The sequence below is a fragment of the Papio anubis genome, chromosome 18, assembly GCF_008728515.1.
Source record: "Papio anubis isolate 15944 chromosome 18, Panubis1.0, whole genome shotgun sequence".
In the NCBI taxonomy this organism is placed as follows: Eukaryota; Metazoa; Chordata; class Mammalia; order Primates; family Cercopithecidae; genus Papio; species Papio anubis.
In genome coordinates, this window is record NC_044993.1 from 22,930,262 (window position 1) to 22,950,135 (window position 19,874).

At 52.4% G+C, this 19,874-nt stretch overlaps 1 protein-coding gene across 1 annotated transcript; it reads right to left on the reverse strand.

The window, feature by feature from the left end:
- Positions 1-356: 356 nt before the first annotated feature.
- On the reverse strand, positions 357-14,488 carry CES4A (carboxylesterase 4A). The gene is given in 11 exon segments (XM_009196620.4): positions 357-1,135; positions 3,299-3,371; positions 3,597-3,725; positions 4,716-4,869; positions 5,231-5,311; positions 5,877-6,017; positions 6,549-6,587; positions 6,742-6,846; positions 13,526-13,630; positions 13,743-13,896; positions 14,313-14,488. Coding segments are annotated over 11 exon segments (1,281 nt in total). The 5' UTR covers positions 14,444-14,488; the 3' UTR covers positions 357-966.
- Positions 14,489-19,874: the final 5,386 nt, after the last annotated feature.

Genomic DNA, 19,874 nt, shown 5'->3' on the forward strand with positions numbered 1-19,874 from the left:
AGCGAAACTCTGTCTCAAAAAATAAAAAACTTTAAAAAAAAGCCTACAAAACAATGAAACAAAACTGTGGGACAGGCTGGGATATGCACGGGCTGCAAGAGAAGCCAGAGGAATCTGGATGCAGCAGTAAGACCTAAACTGACGGACAAGTGAGCGTGGGGTGTGGCTGTCCTACTGTTCTGAGGGGTGCACTTGAGACCATGAAGGCAAAAGGCAAGTGTTTTGTACCCTAGGCAACTTTGCAGTAGCAACCCTTGACTGAGTGTAGCATCCAGGCACAGCCCACTAAGGAACAGGCAGCAACACTCCCTTTCTCCCAGGGCTCAAATTGAGACACCATTCACTTCATGCACCCATTTTATAGGTGGAGAAATTCAGGTCAAATCAACACTTCTTTATTGAGAACATCCCTGTGGATAGACTTTGGAGTGACCCTGGGGGAGATAAGTGCGGGTGGGAGAGAAGATCCCAAATACCAAAAGTTTGCTCCATGTCACAACCTGCCCTCGGCCTCCAGGCCAATGTGAACAGACGGGCACAAGGTTGAGCAGGATGGATGGTAAATGCCAAGCTGGGTGCAGTGACAGGGGCAGTGGCAGTCTGGGTCGACCTCCCATAAGAAGGAGCCACAAGGAGACATTGAAGGGTGGGAGGATTTGAAGAAGGGAAAAAGAGAGGTTGTCCTGAGGCTGGAGAGCTGGGCACAGTATGGTGTTGACAGGGTCTGGCCTAACTGGATGTCAACATTGAGGTAGGGGGCATCATGGGATGTCAGGCTGGAGAGGGCAGTGCAGGTCCCACACAACAGGCAAAAGCTCTAGCTCTGGCCTGGAGGCAGCAGGGAGCTCCTGCAGTTCTAAATTGGGGTGGGTAGAACTCTTGTCCCCAGGTATGTCCATGGCCAGTCTCCCCAGGGCCTGGGTGGTGGGGCAAACCCCTCTTTGGCTCCTTCCTGCATAGCCACCCTTAGAATTGCCTCTGCTTCTCAGGTCTCTGAGACTGGTACAGACTCACGCAAAAAGCCATCTTCTTCTCCTTGAGCTTCATGCCCATGCTCATGGTAAAATCCAGCTGCAGGTACTTTTCATCCTTGTTGTAGCGTGTCCAGCAGGGCAGATTTCCATCATTGGGATTTCTGCCCAGAAGAAAAAAAGAGAGGATTACGTGTGTTCCTCTTTATCATGCTTCTTTCTCTCACCCTGCCCTCATTTAATTTGCCCTTGGGAATTGGGGTTCCAGAGGGCTTTACAGAGATGATACTTAGATCTTTAAGAAAGAGTAGGAAAGTGTGTATTGGGGTGGGCCTTCCAAGCAGAGCAAACCGTATGTGCCAGGTTGAGAGATATAAAAGACCAAGGCTTTTGGAGGAAGCACAAGTCAAGAGTTAGGTAAAAACAGAGTGTGTGTGTGGCCAGGCGCAGTGGCTCACGCCTGTAATCCCAGCACCTTGGGAGGCCAAGGCAGGCAGATCACGAGGTCAGGAGATCGAGACCATCCTGGCTAAAATGATGAAACCCTGTCTCTACTAAACTACACAAAAAATTAGCCAGGCAAGGTGGTGGGCGCCTGTAGTCCCAGCTCCTTGGGAGGCTGAGACAGGAGAATGGCATGAATCCAGGAGGCGGAGATTTCAGTGAGCAGAGATCGCGCCACTGCACTCCAGCCTGGGTGACAGAGCAAGACTCTGTCTCAAAAACAAAACAACAACAACAACAACAACAACAAAAAAAAACAGAGTGTGTGTGAAAGGGATCGAAGTGGAAAGGAGATGACGTACGAAAGATTTTGAAAGGCCTTTCATGCAAGGCTGAGGGGCTCGGACTTTATCTTGAGGCAGAGAGAAGCCATGAAGGGTTTTAAGCAGGTGAGTGACTTGGTCAGATGTTATTTCGGAAAGAACCCTTGGGCTGGGTATGGTGGCTAACGTCTGTAAGACCAACACTTTGGGAGACATAGGTGAGAAAATGGCTTGAGCCTGGGAGTTGGAGACCAGTCTGGGCAAAATAGCAAGACCTCATCTCTACAAAAAATACAAAAATTAGGCCAGGCATGGTGGCTCACGCCTGTAATCCTAGCACTTTGGGAGGCCGAGGCGGGTGTATCACCAGGTCAGGAGATCGAGACCATCCTGGCTAACATGGTGAAATCCCGTCTCTACTAGAAATACAAAAAAATTAGCTAGGCATGGTGGCAGGCGACTGTAGTCCCAGCTACTCGGGAGGCTGAGGCAGGAGAATGGCATAAATCCGGGAGGCAGAGCTTGCAGTGAGCCAAGATTGCACCACTGCCCTCCAGCCTGGGTGACAGAGCGAGACTCCGTCTCAAAAAAAAAAAAAAAGAAAAAAAATTAGCCGGGCATGGTGGTGTGTGCCTGTAGTCCCAGCTACTTGGGAGGCTGAAGTGGGAGGATCACCTGGGAGTTCAAGGCTGCAGTGAGCTGTGATTGCACCACTGCGCTCTAGCCTGGGCAGCAGAGTGAGACTGTCTCAAAAAAATTAAAAAAAAGAAAAAGAAAGACACTGAGTATCATCCGGATGGATTGAAAGGAGAGAAGCCAGGCACAGTGGCTCATTCCTGTAATCCCAGCACTTTGGGAGGCTGAGGTGGGTGGATTGCTTGAGGTCAGGAGTTCAAGACCAGCCTGGCCAACATGGTAAAACCCCATCTCTACAAAAAGACAAAAATTAGCCGGGCGTGGTGGCCTGTAATCCCAGCTCCTCGGGAGGCCGAGGCAGGAGAATCGCTTGAACCTGGGAGGCGGAGGTTGCGGTGAGCTGGGATTGCGCCACTGCACTCCAGTCTGGGTGACAGAGTGAAACTTTTAAGAAAATAGTCACAAGGCTATCCAAAGCTCTCTTTACATGTCGCCTGCCCCCTATACTGGGTCAGACACCTCCTCTATGCTCTCAACATGCCTTGTGCTCCCCCAGTACAGCTCTCAGTGTGCCAGATTATAATTTCCTGATTTTATGTGGTGAGCTGCTGGAGGATGGGGCTCATGTCTGCAATATCCTTGAATTCCAGCTCCCAGTACTGGGGCTGGGCCCAAAAGAGAGCAGTGGTGAATGACTGTGGAATGCTTGAGTGAATGAAGAGTGTGGGTCATGGATCAAGAAGGACACATTCTGGAGACATTTAGGATCTGGTGACTGGGGAAAGCTGAGGAACAAGGGGCACTCTGGTTGGGTCAACTGGGCAGTTCCTGTAGGACATGCTGGAGCAAATATCCGAAGCAGCTGGCCATTGGGTCCAGCACTGGGCAGGTAGAATGGCCAAATGTGTTGGGGGGTAGACTCACCCTGTGCAGGCAAAGTTGTCCCAGTATTTCATCAACCGGAGGCTAAGTGCCTTCTCCTTACCTGTGGAAAGTCTTGGGGGCAGAATGGGATGTGGGATTTCAGACAGAGCAGGGGATGCTGACATCCCACCCTACTCTTGCTACTTTTGCTGCCTCCAGAGCAGAAGACTTTCATTTGGGAGAGCATCACAGATTAGGAACTGGTAAGCTCTCTGTGGCCAGCCGATGGAGGGGTGGGTCTGCATACAGAGGTGGAAAACTGGACACCCAGTCGGGGTGTTCGGTGGGGCCTTTATACCTGTGGCGAAGGGGCCCCCGAAGAGGAAGTACATCTCATCCCCATGGTCTGCCCAATCAGTGCGGGGTTTGACAATTATTCCACGAGCGTGGTGCTCAAATTCATACAGGTAGACAGGGAGTCCGGCATCTGTGAAGAGGGAAACTGAGGAGGGCTGCAGGAAAAGCCTCAGCCTAGGCTTCTCATCCACCCCGTGTGTCCCACTAATCTGCACCAAGCAGGAAAAAGAACTTTGGCTTCAGAATCAAGGGAGCAGACTTGAATCCTGTCTGTGCTATTCATTCGCTGTATGATCTAAAGCAAGTAGCTCTACCTCTCTGAATTGTATCAATAATTCCTTATCTTCAGACTGAGAATGCTAAAACCTAATTCACAGGATTGTGGCCAGGATCATGGAAGCCTTCCTTTTCCCTGTTCTGAACCTTCCTTTCTTGGCCTCTTATTGAAGGGTCTTCGGTGTCTGCAGTTTCCAGCCCCTACTTTAACCTGTCACCCACATGTTCCCCTAGCCCCAGTCAGCCTGGACTTTCACGGTGCCCCTAAGCCTGTCCTTTCAGCCAGGAAGCCTTCCCTGACCACCCCGAGCTTCTCCTCTGTACTGTCTGAGGTTGCCCTTGTTCCTAAGGAAGAACAGTTCCTCTCTTATACCCTTTTTTTTTTTTGAGACGGAGTCTCGCTCTGTTGCCCAGGCTGGAGAGCAGTGGTGTGATGCTGGCTCACTGCAGCCTCCCCCTACTGGGTTCAAGCAATTCTCCTGCCTCAGCCTACCGAGTAGTTGGGACTACAGGCATGCACCACTATACCTGGCTAATTTTTTTGTATTTTTAGTAGAGATTGGTTTTCAGCATGTTGGTGAGGCTAGTCTAGAACTCCTGGCCTCAAATGATCCGCCCCCGCCTCAGCTTCCCAAAGTGTTGGGATTATGGGCATGAGCCACCGCTCCTGGCCCCTTCCTCTCTTATAGTTGATAGCATGCTGCCTCCTCTGTGGTATTTTAGAATCCTACACTAGCCCAGAAGTAGAGAGAGGGTTGGGGAGCAGTCAATAAGCCCAGTTGGTAAACAGCACACCTGGAAAGTGGACAGGGCCAGTGTGGCCACTCATGGGGACCCCACATACCTCAGTGGTAGTGAACAGTCTGCAGCATGGCGTACACGAAAGTGGCATCTTGAATTATGTCCATCATACAGTTTCGTAGCATCTTCCAGTTATGCTCATTGACATTGTCCAGGTACTCCTCCACCACAAGTGGTACCTGCTCCTTGGTGATATTCTGGGTGGGGAGACCACACTTATCTGAGGCCTGGGTGCCAGCTGGGCCAGAGGTGGGCCCACCAGTGACTTGGATCCAGGCTCAGCCCCCCAGGAGTTTTTGGCCTGGGAGGGGAAAAAGGGAGATTCCTGGGAAAGTTTCCATCTCTGCAGATTGTAACCCCGAATTTTGCTGCATAACTTCCCCTATGACCCTGAGCACCTTATCTATAAGCAGTCATCTGATCCCACAGCAAACCCCAGGCCCTCCAAGAAAGATCCTTACCCTGGATGGGAGCCCCTTTGCAGAGAGTAGCTACTAGGTTGAAAAACAGGGGTCAGCCCTGTCCAAACTGAGCACCCCTGCCAGCTGGGTCCCTCACCAACAGGCTGCGGGTACTCCAGAGCATCTTAGTGATGGTTTCCTTTCTCATCGCCTGCCGGTTTAGCGGGAACTTCATGATCTGTTCACAAGCCAAGGACCCCAGTGTGGGTCAGGCCTGAGCATTAGGAGGGATTCTGGCCAGAGCCACAAAGGCCCCAAGGGTCTTGCCCATCTAATGATGAGTTCTCAGACACAGCACACAGCCCAGGAAGGGCCCATGACTCTCTCTTGCCCGCCTGCTCCCATCCTACTCATCACTACCACCTGGGCTAGAGCTGAAGTGGTACTGAGCGGGGGTCCCTCCTGAGCTGGGGCATCTACCCTGACCCAGGAGCAAGGGAGGGCTTCAGGATTTGCAGTTGCCTAGAGGCTTGGGAATGAACATCATAAGCCATCTAAACTATGATCTGAGAATTTATGGCCCTCAAATCTCCAACAGGCCACACTTTGCCCTTCTTCCCCTCCAACATTCATGGCCAGTTTTTACTGTACAGGGACTACAGGAGGCTCCCAAATATATGTGCATCCCCAGAAGGGCTACTGGCATCTGACCTGGTGCCCAGCACTGTCCAAGAGGCATCCTTCCCTGCCTCCACTGTGGTACTCACGTAAGGCAAGAGCCAATTGAACTCCTACTCACTTACATAAGGCAAGAGCCAGTTGAACTCCAGGTTGTTGACACCTAGAAGGTAGGGCACAGATGAAACCTGCCCCTGGGTCAGGAGCACCAGAGAGTCATCTGGGATCACCACACCATCCTCCACAGGGCTCATGGACCAGATAATCTACAAGGCAAAGGGCATTTCCAGCCAGTCTCCTCAAGTATCCTCCCAGGGTCCCTGCGAGGATGAGGGTGCCACTTCAGAGGCTGCTCTAGCCTAGGCTCTTTGATTGCAAAAAGACTGGAGCTGGCATGGTGAGCCCCAGGAGGATGGGTGTGGGAGGGGAGCAGGATAGGCAGGACCAAGCTACGTGGACTTGGGATGCTTACCGCGGGTATCTGTATAGCTCACTCCTTCACCTCTTGAAAATCTTTGCTAAATTTCACTTCACTGAGTCCTGTCCTATCCATTCTATTTAAAAGTCCACACCTCCCAACATGTCTAACCCCTTTACCCTCTCCATTCCTTGCTATTCACTTATCTTCTAAGGAGGTGGATAATATATTTATTTACAGAGTTTATCGTCCTTCCCCACTGGAACATCAGCTCCACTCGGGAAAGGATCTTGGCCTGAACAATTCCCTAAGTATCCCAAGTGCCTGGCACAAAGTAGTGCTCAGTAAATACTCAAATTGCAGAATGTGGCCTGATTACCTCTTCAGGGTCTCTCTGGAAGTTCAGTTGGAGGAATCTCTGTGGTGGAGAGGAAGGGATCAGAGTTAAAGGAAGTCTCCCCAGTGTGCTCTTGAGACAGGGTTCCTGGGGAAGTAGTTGGGGGTGGCTGGGTACCAGGATAGGAGGATGGCCTTCAGGTAGCCAGGTCAGGCAGCTGGAATGTTCTACCTACCATCTTGTTGGACACACACATCACCTTGGCCCCTGAAAGTGCCCTCAGGCAGTTTACCGGGATCTGTGTGCTGTTCTGGTTGCATCCAGCCAGGTGGGCAACCTTCTATAGAGAGAAGAAGGGATGCTCAGGGGTGCTTCCATTCTGCCCCTCCTTGCTGAGCCCTGTTTAAGGCCCAGCTCAAGTGGTGTCTCCTCTGCTGGTCACTTCTTCTTCTGTGACTCCTGATGTCCTGTCCACTTTTTTTTTTTTTTGAGACGGAGTCTTGCTCTGTTGCCCAGGCTGGAGTGCAGTGGCACGATCTTGGCTCACTGCAACTTCTGCCTCCAGGTTCAAGCAATTATCCTGCCTCAATCTCCCAAGTAGCTGGGACTACAGGCACACACCATCATGCCCAGCTAATTTTTGTATTTTTAGTAGAGTCAGGGTTTCACCATGTTGACCAGGCTGGTCTCGAACTTCTGGCCTTAAGTGATCTGCCCACCTCGGCCTCCCAAAGTGTTGGGATTACCGGCATGAGCCACCGTGCCCGGCCTCCTGTCTGCTGTTGACTGTGTCCTGGCTGGAGTTATTTCAGTTGGCTGTTTTCCTCCCCAAGTGACCATGCTCTTCCCAAGGGCAGGAATGGAGGTAGACTCATCTGAGTCCTGGCACCCAGCCCAGTGCCTTATACTGTGTGGATATTTGGGGTATTTTTGGAGCATGGGCTCTCTGGCCACCTCGCCTTTTCTCCCTGCTGGCCCAACCCCTAGGTGTCTATTCTCATAACAGCTGGGCCTGGACCATTTGGGGTGCAGGACACCCTGTTTGCCTCGCCTTGTTCCTCTGCTCCCTTCTGCTGTTGTCCTAGCCTAGCCTGTTCCCAGAGCGTCACTACTCCCTTTCACCAGTCCTTCCTTACAGCATTCCAACACTCCTCAAGCCAAACCTGTCCACCCCCACCCACATTCCCAGCAACTATCCCATCTCTCTTTCCCTCAGGCCAAACTTTTTAACAGGCTGCCTTCCCCTCCACTCCCAGGAGAGACCCAGTTTCTCCAAGGTATCAGCATCTGTATCTCTATAGATTGTTTTTTGTCTTCTTTGATTGACTTCTTGGCAGCAGCTAATGTGGTATTAGAATGCTGTCTAGTAAACCACATCTACCTTCTCACTAGGAAAGCCAGGGCTCTGATAGCCAGGAACTGGGACTATGAATAGCCAAGGCTTCTGTGTCCATCCCACCCCCAGAGCCATCCTGCCATGGTCACCAGTGACATCCATCTAGCTAAATCTCTGTCATTGTCTTACTTGCCCTGACAACCCTCAACGTGGTTGACCACATTATATTCCCTTTTGTTCTGTCTCTTTCTCTCTTTTTTTTTGTTTGAGACGGAGTCTCGCTTTGTCGGCCAGGCTGGAGTGCAGTGGCACGATCTTGACTCACTGCAACCTCCGCCTCCTGGGTTCAGGTGGGAGATATCAGCTCACTGCCTCGGCCTCCTGAGTAGCTGGGATTATAGGCACATGCCACAACACCTAGCTAATTTTTGTATTTTTAGAAGAGATGGAGTTTTGCCATGTTGGTCAGGCTGGTCTCAAACTCCTGACCTCGTGATCCACCTGCCTCGTCCTCCCAAAGTGCTGGGATTACAGGCGTGAGCCACTGTGCCCAGCCTCCTCTCTTTTTTTAGAGACAGGGTCACCCAGGTGAATGCAGTGACATGATCATAGTTCACTGCAGCCTTGACCTCCTGGCCTCAAGTGATCCTTAGCCTCCCAAGTAGCTAGGACTACAAGCACGCACCATCACACTGGATAATTTTTAAATTTTTTGTAGAGACAGGGTCTCACTATGTTGCTCAGGTTGGTCTAGAGCTCCTAACCTCAAGGGATCCTCCCACCTCAGCCTCCCAAGGTGTTGGGATTACAGGTGAGAGCCACCACGCCCGGTCAGATGCTCTTTCTCGAACAGCTTTCCTTCTCTAGGCTTCTGTAAAACCCCGTGCTCCTGATTTTCCTGCCACCTTGTTAGTGGTTCCTCCTCCTCTCCAGGCCTAAGCATGAGAGTGCCCAGTCCTTGACCCTCAGTTTTTTTTTTCTGACCATCCTTTCTCCCATCATCCAGGCCCAGGGGCTTCATACCACTGATGTGCTGATGATCAGTTTGCCTTCTGTCTCCTCTCTCCAGCCACCTACCTGCCCTCCACATGGAATATCTGTCAGCACGTCAAGTTTAACAGGCCCCAAAAGGAACTGTGTGTGTGTGGGTGGGTGTGTGTTTTAGATAGGGTCTCACTCTGTCTCTCAGGCTAAGAGTGAGTGGCATGATCACAGCTCACTGCAGCCTCAACCTCCCAAGCCCAAGTGATCCTCCTACCTCAGCCTCCCAAGTAGCTAGGACCACGGCACTGCGCCCAGCTAATTTTTTAAATCTCTTGTAGAGACAGGGTTTCACTAGGTTGCTCAAGCTGGTCTGGAACTCCTGAATTCAAGTGATTTTCCTGCCTCGGCCTCCCAAAGTGCTGGGATTACAGGCCTGAGCCACTGCTCCTGGCTCAAAATGAATTCCTATTTTGCCCAAACTTGCTCTTGCTCCAGTCTTCCTCATTTTGATAAATGGTACCCCTATTTCCTTGTCTGCTGTGGCCAAAAACTAGTCATTATCAGTGATTCCTCTTCTTCCCTTGTGGCTTATATCCAATTCTCCAGCAAATTCTGTCAATTTTACTTTCTAAATAAATTTGGAGTCTGATACCTTCCTTCCACCTCCCCGGTAACTACTCAGGCAGAAACTACTATCTTTGCAGCATCCTTCTCTCCCGCTGCCCACTGCAACCACCACCCATGGGCTATTCTGAGCAATCCACAAATTCTCACACTTGACACTCTGTTTCCAAACAGGCATTGTTCTGACAGCTCACAGTCAGTTTCTAACAACTGACACTCAGACTTCTATACAGTGAATGTCCTAACCTCTAAATCCCTGATCTCCAAGGTCCTAACAGTGGCCATCCCATGTTCTGTCACCTGATCTTTGGGATTCTAAATAAGTCACAGAATGTTCAGGATAACTGGGATCTTTCCAGTGACAGCCAATGTTCTGACAATGAACACCCTGGTATTTTAGTAACTGCTGGTCGTGTTCTAACAGTGGACAACCTGTTTCTTTCTTTTTTTTTTTTCTTTTCTTTTTTTTTTTTTTTTTTTTTGGAGACAGGGTCTCACTCTGTGGCCCAGGCTGGAGTGCTGTCAGTGGCGACTCATGGCTTACTACAACCTTGACCTCTTGGGCTTTGATCAAGTGATCCTCCCACCTCAGCCTTTAGAGTAATTGGGACCACAGGTGCTCACCACCACCCCCAGCTATTTTTAAAAATTTTTTTGTAGATATGGGGTCTTGCCATGCTGCCCAGGCTGGTCTTGAACTCCTGGGTTCAAGCAGTCCTCTTGCCTTGGTCTACCAAAGTTCTGGGATTAAAAGTGTGAGCCACTATGCCCAGCCAACAACCTGTTTTTAACAGCTAGACACCTAGGGTGGTATTTGTATCTTTTTATATCAGCTGATATCCAGGTTCTCAGACATTTTTCTAAACCCTGTGCTTTAACCAACTGATGCTGAGCATTGTTAATGATTGCCACAGAATGTTCTGGACAGTGGATTACTCAATAGTCTGAATAAATAGTAAATACACTTGTTCTGGGTAAACTGCCAAGCCCTGTGCTTCAAAGGGCAGTCATTGTTCCAATTATGCTTCTGTGACTCAGGCCTCAGCCCCCAGAGAGAGGGAAGAGCTCCGGAATGGGTCAGGAGGGTGATGTGAGAGTGAACACTGCCCCTCAGACACATTCGGGAAAACGCAGCTCCCCAGCAGGTGCTGGGGCACGGTCAGTGACAGCCCCCCCGTTGCCTGGAGCTCTCCTCTAAGAAACCAACAACAAGGCTGGGCGTGGTGGCTTATGCCTGTAATCTCAGCACTTTGGAAGGCTGAGGCAGGTGGATCATGAGGTCAAGAGATCAAGACCATCCTGGCCAACATAATGAAACCCTATCTCTACTGATACCTTCCTACTGATACCTGAAGCCTCAAGTGGTCACCAAATATAGAACCCTGCAAGGAAAACAGATGCACGTGGGGAAGACACCCATCCAAGTCTTTTTAGGAGTCCCCTTCTCCAGACCTCTTCTAGGTGTCCGCAGGTTTGCGTCTCCAGAACCCCCGGAGCCCTGGAAAGGAATCAGAAATGCTACCACCCACCCACCTGGGTAAGAGTCAGAGGCCTGTCCGCTGGGAGGGGGCAGTGGGCCTGTGCCTGCATCTGGGTGGGGCTTTGCACAACTCACTGAGAATAACTCACTGTGTGACCACAGGCAGGCCTAGGGCCCATTCTGGGCCTCAGTTTTCAGACCCATATCATGAGCTAACTGGTCCCGATGGTGTTTTAAGTCACTGACAATGCTGTTGTTGGTTTCTTTTCTTTCTTCTTTTTTTTTTTTTTTTCTTTTTTAGACGGAGTCTCGCCCTGTCACCAGGCTGGAGAGCTGTGGCATGATCTCGGCTCACTGCAACCTCTGCCTCCTGAGTTCAAGCGATTCTCCTGCCTCAGCCTCCTGAGTAGCTGGGATTACAGACATATGCCACCACGCTCAGCTAATTTTTGTATTTTTAGTAGAGATGGGGTTTCATCACGTTGGCCAGGCTGGTCTTAAACTCCTGCCCTAAAGTGATCTGCCTGCCTCAGCCTCCCAAAGTGCTGGGATTATGGGCATGAGCCACCGTGCCTGGCCTAATCTCTTTAATGATTTATTTCACTGTGCATTTTTTTTTTTTTTTTTTTTTTGAGACGGAGTCTCGCTCTGTCGCCCAGGCTGGAGTGCAGTGGCCGGATCTCAGCTCACTGCAAGCTCCGCCTCCCGGGTTCCCGCCATTCTCCTGCCTCAGCCTCCCGAGTAGCTGGGACTACAGGCGCCCACAACCGCGCCCGGCTAATTTTTTTTTTTTGTATTTTTAGTAGAGACGAGGTTTCACCGTGGTCTCGATCTCCTGACCTTGTGATCCGCCCGCCTCGGCCTCCCAAAGTGCTGGGATTACAGGCGTGAGCCACCGCGCCCGGCCAACTGTGCATTTTTAATTTTGTTTTTGTCATCATTGTTTTAAGTGTTTGTTTTAGGGCTTACCACATACATTTTACCTAATCAGAATAAGCTTCAGTTTTGTTTTTTGTTTTTTTGTTTTAGACAGGAAGGAAGGGGAGAGAGAGAGAAAGAAAAAGAAAAGGAAGGAAGGAAGGAAGGAAGGGAGGGAGGGAGGGAGGGAGGGGAAAGAAAGAAGAGAATAGAAAAGAGAAGAAAGGGAGAGAAAGAAGAAAACACAAAGACTCCAGCCTGGATGACAGAGCAAGACCTTGTCTCAAAAAAGAGGGAAAGGGAGAGAGAGAGACGGAGGGAGGGGGGAGGGAGAGAGAAAGAGAGAGAGAGACAGAGACAGAAAAAGAGAGAGAAGAAAACACAAACGATAGGAGTGGGGGGAATTTTGTGTAAGGACTGACTCCTGACACAGCACTAAGCTGCAAAGGGTCTTGGAAGGGACAGATGACTCCTAGTTATCCTGCAAAACCCAGCTCTTCTCCTTCCAGGGTGCCTTTGGAGGCCAGGAGTGACCTGCTGAAGCCCTTTAGTCCTGTAAAAGGACAGAGTCTCACTCTGTCACCCAGGCTGGAGTGCAACGATCACAGCTCACTGCAGCCCTGACCTCCTGGGTTCAAGGATCCTCCCACTTCACCCTCCCAAGTAGCTGGGATCACAGGCATGAGTCACTATGCCTGGCAAATTTTTTCATAGAGACAAAGGTCTCACTATGTTGGCTAGGCTGGTCTCAAACTCCTGGGCTCAAGCAATCCTTCCACCTTGGCCTCCCAAAGTGTCGGGATTGCAGGCATGAGCCACCATGCTCGGCCCAATGCTGTCTCTTACCCAGAATTCTGGCCTGGCACTTTCCAGCCCCACTCCCCAGGCTCAGGCCAAGACCCAGGTATGCCTCCAGCTAGCCACATGGGGACAGAGGAGCAGCCCTGTACTAATGTTAGTCGTAGAGCATGGTGAGGGTCCAGGAGGTGGGCCAGGGCCAGGAGCCTGGCTGTGTTGTGGTCTGGGGCTCACAGAGGAACAGACAGAGCCTGACCAGGACTCGCCCTAGGCATATGGCGAGTCAGATTGCTTCTAGGCCTTCCTTGGGGTGGCAACATTAGGTAGCTCCCACCCCAGGGGATGGTCCTGATTCCCAGGCATGGCCCCCACTTCTCTAGTGCCTTCACTTCCTGCCCTGTCCCCTAACCTGAGAGCTTGCTGCTGCAGGACCTGTCACTCTCTCCCACATCTGCAGCCTTTGCAGATGTAGTTCCCACTGTGGCTTCCCCTGGATTCTCTTCACAAGGCCTTACAATGAGGATGTAGGGTGGGGATCTGGAGCCTGAATGGAGAGCTCTCAGGCAGCAGGTGGCTGGGAATGGAGACCCCCTCCACCATGCTGCCTGGGGCAGAGAAGGGTGCTCCTCAAGACCCCACCCTGGAGAAAGGGCCAACGATGATGTGCTTCAGGGTGGTATCCTTCAGGAAGCCCTCCCTGACTGCCCACATGCTGGAATGCAGCAGTTGTTTCCTCTGTTCCTCCTTCATCCTAGTGGGCTCCTCTTTGCTAACAGGCAGTTCCCTGCCAGCAACCCCCACTACTCTGAGACCCCAGGGCCAGCACAGAGTGGGGTACGGGAGGCACACATAGAGTAAGAGAGGGAAGGAAATGCAGACCTGAGCTAGGGGCCAGGGGTGAGACTCGATGGTCCCTTGGCTGGTGATGACCCCACTCTGTGTGATGGCTCTGTGGAACAGCCCTGCAGCCACTGGGGACAGGACCTGGGTGCAGTGGAGAGAGCAGGTGGCTGTCAGATGAGGGCAGAGGGGCTGGGAGTTCTGAGACCACCAGAGCCCTCCTGGCCACCACTGCCAGTCCCCTATGGTGACTTACGAGGCCAGAGACAATGCTTCCACCAGCAGATCCACCAAAGACGGTGACACAGTTGAGGTCACCCCCGAAGGGAGTGATGTTTCCTTGCACCCAGCGCAGAGCAGCTACCACATCTAGGAAGGCCTGGTTGCCAGGTGCATGCTCACCTCCAGTGCTGGGGGCAGTGTGGGGCAATGGTTAGTTCAGCCTGGCTCCTTGCCAGCCTCTGCAGGTTTGCTTTGAATTAGCCACCAGGATGCCAGACCCTTCTCTGCTCCCCAGGTCTGGCCTGACTGGGATCCATGGTTGGCATCTCCAGGGCCTGTTGCTCTTTGTCCCATATCCTGCTGGAACCTGGGCTTCAGCCCAGGAATCAATGCCCTCTACAGGGACCAAGTTCACTGTATAATTCTGGCTTTGGCTGGACCACTCTCCCAGGGTGGAGGTTTGGGGGTACCCTTCTCTGCCCTAGACAGCATGGGTAAGCAGCCCTCCATTCAGGCTCTGGTCCCCAGCCTAGATCCCCAGCTGCTCTGGTGAGCTGGCCACTCCTTGGTGCAGGCAGTGCTCTGGCCAGGCCCATCATCTCACCTGAAGAAGCCAAGGACCCCAAGGTGGTACTGGACTATAACCACGACCACATCCCCATAGGCAGCCAGGGCTGATTCATCATAGGAGGTGGCAGCGCCAGTTATCAGAGAGCCTCCATGGACCCATACCATGACCTGCAGAGGTGGCCATGGGGCAGTGACCCCCAAGATCCTGAGACCTCAGCTGCCCACCTGCCAGCCCAGGGCAGTCTCAGGACCTCTAGGGTGCTTTGGAAACAGGGACGGGGAGGGGAAAGGTGGGAGTAGTGGAGCTGGATCGGGTGGACAGGGCCCTCTGGGGTGCCTACCGGCCTACTGGCCCCTGCGGTGGCCTCAGCTGGGCTATAGATGTTGAGGACCAGGCAGTCCTCTGAAAGAGAAAAGATCTGCTGTTTTCCATTGAGGATAAATCTGCTGTTGTTCATGCTCTCCATGTCTTGTAGGCACCTGTGGCCAAGGATGGGCCTGAGGTCGAGTTGTTCAATCCCACAAGCCCCAGTAGCAGGATTCTCCCAGTAACCTGCCGGTTTGCCCGCCTCCACCAGCACTACTCACATAGGGGGCGCACTGCTGGCATCCCGCACACCCTCCCAGGGCTGTGCTGGGCATGGGGCTGAGAACCGGTCAGGCCCCAGTGGTGGCTGGGCAAACGGAATGCCCAGGATGACATTCACAAGGCGGTCTGTGCCCTTCACGCCCACCTGCCGGCCTCACACACGACCCAGGGTGGTACGTACCTCAGGCTGAGCAACTTCGGGCCCTGAGGGAAGGACAGAGAGGCCATGGGGTGAGTTTGCAGCCCCCATGAGGGGAAGGAGTGAAAGACAAACACTTGGGCTGTTCTCACTACTTACCACACAGCACCTTGGTAACCTTCCCAGCAATCTGGTGAGCCTAGTCTTAGGTTGACTCCCAACTTCCTCCTCCCTGCCTGCCTGAGAGTCACTACCACTCCACTCCAAGCCAGACCGGGCCTGCCACTGGGGCCTTGAGCCTTGGGGCCAGCCACTTGCCCACTTGTTTGTTTTTATTTTTTGTTTTTGAGACAGGGTCTAGCTCTGTTGATCAAGCTGGAGTGTAGTGGCACGATCTTGGCTCACTGCAACCTCTGACTCCTAGGTTCAAGCAATTCTAGGACCTCAGCCTCCCAAGTAGCTGGGATTACAGGTGCGTAACACAACACCTGGCTAATTTTTCTATTTTTAGTAGAGACGGGGTTTCACCATGTTGGCCAGGCTGGTCTCGAACCCCCGACCTCAAGTAATCCATCCACCTGGGCCTCCCAAAGTGCTGGGATTACAGGCATCAGCCATCACGCCCAGCCCTGAATTATTTTTAAAAATATAGAGACGGGGTCTCATTATGTTGCCCAGGCTGGTCTCAAACTCTGGGGCTCAAGCAATCCTTTCATCTCAGCCTCCCCAAGTGCTGGGATTACAGGTGTGAGTCATTGTGCCCAGCTGGCACCACCATGTTTCTTATATGGCCTGCAGAACTGTGGGTTAATTAAACTTCTTTTCTTTGTGAATTACCCAGCTTCATGTATTGTTTTACAACAACAACACAAACAGACTAAGACTGGAGGACTGCCTCTCCCAGGCTAGATAATTCCTGGAAATAGGAGGCAGCTCTCTGGGGAGTTGGAATTGGCAGGCAACTCTCTAGGGAGCAAATGCAAACCAGTCCAGAGCCACATCCCAACCACCTCCTTTATACAGCTCTCAGCTCCTGGCTGCCATCAACCAGCCGTAATCACCACAGAGCCAGGTACCAGGAAGCTGGGGACAGCCCCTTTTCCCAGAGCCTGCTGCCAATCATAAACCTGTTTAGCCTGCCTTGCCTACTCCTTCCCGCGGAAACCATGGCAAAAGGGCTTGCCCACATTTCCCCCCTGCTCCCTCTGCCTCCTGGCGAATGCCACCTGGTGCTTCCCTTTGTGGCCTTGTATGGCATGGCCTGCTTCCTGTTCACAGGGAACTGTGAGCAAACTCCTTCCCTCCTGATAGTCATTTGCATATCTGCTTGTCTTACTATACTTGATTAAAACAAATCTCGGCCAGGCCCAGTGGCTCACGCCTGTAATCCCAGGACTTTGGGAGGCCAAGGCGAGCGGATCACGAAGTCAGGAGATCGAGACCATCTTGGCTAACATGGTGAAACCCCACCTCTACTAAAAATACAAAAAATTAGCCAGGCATGGTGGCGGGCGCCTGTAGTCCCAGCTACTCGGGAGGCTGAGGCAGGAGAATGGTGTGAACTCTGGAGGCGGAGCTTGCAGTGAGCCGAGATCCTGCCACTGCACTCCAGCCTGGGGGACACAGCCCGAGACTCCATCTCAAAAAAAAAAAAAAAAAATCTCAGGCCCCCTTGAAACATAAAGACAGGCCAGGCTTGGTGGCTCATGCCTGTAATCCCAGAACTTTGGGAGACCGAGGTGAGTGGGTAACCTGAGCTCAGGAGTATGAGACCAGCCTGGCCAACATGGTGAAACCCCATCTCCACTAAAAATACACAAATTAGCCGGGCGTGGTTGCAGGCGCCTGTAATCCCAACTACTCAGGAGGCTGAGGCAGGAGAATCGCTAGAATCCAGGAGGCGGAGGTTGCAGTGAGCCGAGATCGCGCCATTGCACTCCAGCCTGGGCAACAAGAGTGAAACTCTGTCTCAAACAAACAAACAACAATAACAACAAAAACAAATATAGCAAGAGCAGAGCGCCTGCCCAGAGAGAATGCACAACCCCCGGTCTGCCTCCAAACAGGACTCTTTCCTGAGCGGTCTGCCCACTGCTCCCTGTACCTGTCTCACTCTTGACTTCTCCACACCAAGTCCCTCTGCAGGCCCAGCACGTGTGTCTTACCAGTGGCTATGGCAGGGCATGCCAGGAGCAGACAGGCCACCAGGATAAGGACCCCAGACTCCACTCTCACTGCTGTCTCCATTCTCCTGGGGCTTTCTTCCTTCTGGTGGGTTCGTGGTCTCGCTGTCAGGAGTAAAGTTGCAGACCTTCGGGGTGAGTGTTACAGCTCCTAAAGGCACTACGTCTGGAGTTGTTCGTTCTTTCCGGTGGGTTCATGGTCCCGCTGGCTTCCGGAGTGAAGCTACAGACCTTCTCGGTGAGTGTTACAGCTCCTGAAGGCAGCGTGGACCCAAACAGCAAGCAGCAGCAAGACTTACTGCATAGAGTGAAAGAACAAAGCTTCCACGGTGTGGAAGGTGGACCCAAGCAGGTTGCCACTGCTGGCTCGGGCAGCCTGCGTTTATTCCCTTATCTGACCCCCACCCACATCCTGCTGATGTGTAAGAGAGCTGATTGGTCCGTTTCAACAGAGTGCTGATTGGTGCGTTTACAATCCTTGAGCTAGACAGAGTGCTAGACGGAAAGTTCTCCAGGTCCCCACTAGGTTATCTGGATACGGAGTACCAACTGGCGAATTTACAAACCCTGAGCTAGACACAGAGTGCCGATTGGTGTATTTACAATCCCTTAGCTAGACATAAAGGTTCTCCAAGTCCCCACTAGACTCAGGAGCCCAGCTGGCTTCACCTAGTGAATCCCGCACCCGGGCAGCCGGCGGAGCTGCCTGCCACTCCCACGCTGTGCACCCGTACTCCTCAGCTCCTGGGCGGTTGATGGGACCGAGCGCCGCGGAGCCGGGGTGGCGCTCGTTGGGGAGGCTCGGGCCGCGGGGGAGCCCACCACGAGGTGGGGCTTGGGCATGGCGGGCTGCAGGTCTTGAGCCCTGCCCCACGGGGAGGTGGCTGAGGCCCGGCGAGAATTCGAGCGCGGTGCATGCGGGCCGGCAGTGCTGGGGACCCGGCGTAACCTCCGCAGCTGCTGGCCCTGGTGCTAAGCCCCTCACTACCCTGGGCCGACGGCGCCAGCCGGCCGCTCCGTGTGCTGGGCCCGCCAAGCCCATGCCTGCGCCCGCCGGAACTCGCGCTGACCAGCGAGCTTCGCGCGCAGCCCCGGTTCCCGCCAGCGCCTCTCCCGCCTTCCCGCCAGCGCCTCTCCCGCCACACCTCCCGCAAGAGGGAGGCGGCTCCGGCCTCGGCCAGCCCAGAGAGGGGCTCCCACAGTGCCGGGCGGGCTGAAGGGCTCCTCAAGCGCAGCCAGAGTGGATGCCAAGGCCGAGGAGGTGCCGAGAGCGAGGGCCGCTAGCACGTTGTCACCCCTCACTGGGATTACAGGCATTAGCCACCACGCCCAGACGAAGATCCGGTTGTTTAAAGGAGCCTAGCAGGCCAAGTGTAGTGGCTCATGTCTGTAACTCCAGCACTTTGAGAGGCCGAGGTGGGTGGGTGGATCACTTGACTCCAGGAGTTCAAGACCAGCCTAGGCAACATGGTGAAACCCTCTCTCTACAAAAGATACAGAAATTATCTGGGCATAGTGGTGCGTGCCTGTAGTCCCAGCTATTTGGGAGGCTGAGGCAGTAGGATCGATTGAGCCTAGGGAGTTGAGGCTACACTGAGCTGTGATGGCATCACTGTACTCCAGCCTGGTCAACAGGGTAAGACCCTGCCTCAAGAAAATGAAATAAAAAAAATAAAAGAACCTGGCATTTATCTTGCTCTCTCTCTTGCCATGTGATGACATCATCTGCCATGATTATAAGCTTTCTAAGGCCTCACCAGAAGCTGAGCAGGTGCTAGCACCATGCTTGTACAGCCTGCAGAACTGTGAGGCAAATAAACCTCTTTTCTTTATAAACTACCCAGTCTCAAGACTTTCTTTCTTTTCCTTTTCCTTTTTTCCTTCCTTCCTTCCTTCCTTCCCTCCCTCCCTCCCTCCCCCCTTCCTTCCTTCCTTCCTTCCTTCCTTCCTTCCTTCCTTCCTTCCTTCCTTCCTTCCTTCCTTCCTTCCTTCCTTCTTGTTTCACTATTGTTGCCCAGACTGGAGTACAATGGCACGATCTTGGCTCATCGCAAACTTGGCCTCCTGGGTTCAAGTGATTCTCCTGCCTCAGCCTCCCGAGTAGCTAGGATTATAGATGCCCACCACCATGCCCAGATAATTTTTTTTGTATTTTTAGTAGAGATAGGATTTCACCATATTGGCCAGGCTGTTCTTGAACTCCTGACCTCAGGTGATCCACCCACCTCAGCCTCCCAAAGTGCTGGGATTACAGGCATGAGCCACCTCGCCTGGCGCCAGGTATTTATTTATACCAATACAAAATGGACTAACACAGGGCCAGTGTCCAGTCTTGCCTACTAGGGCTGTGCCTGAGCCTTGATGTGGGGTTGGGGGAACTGATGTTGATTTTTTTCTTAAATTGAGGTGAAATTCACATACAAGTAACTATTAAAAAGCATACAATTCAGTGGCAATTAGTGTATTCCAAATGTTATGCAACTACCACATTTCTAGTCACAAAAATGGTTTCATCACCCCAGCAAAAACACTGTAACTATTAAAGGCTGGGTGGAGTGGCTCACACCTGTAATCCCAGCAGATTGGGAGGATGAGGTGGGTGGATCACCTGAGGTCAGGAGTTCCAGACCAGCCTGGCCAACATGGTGAAACCCAGTCTCTACTAAAAATACAAAAATCAGCCGG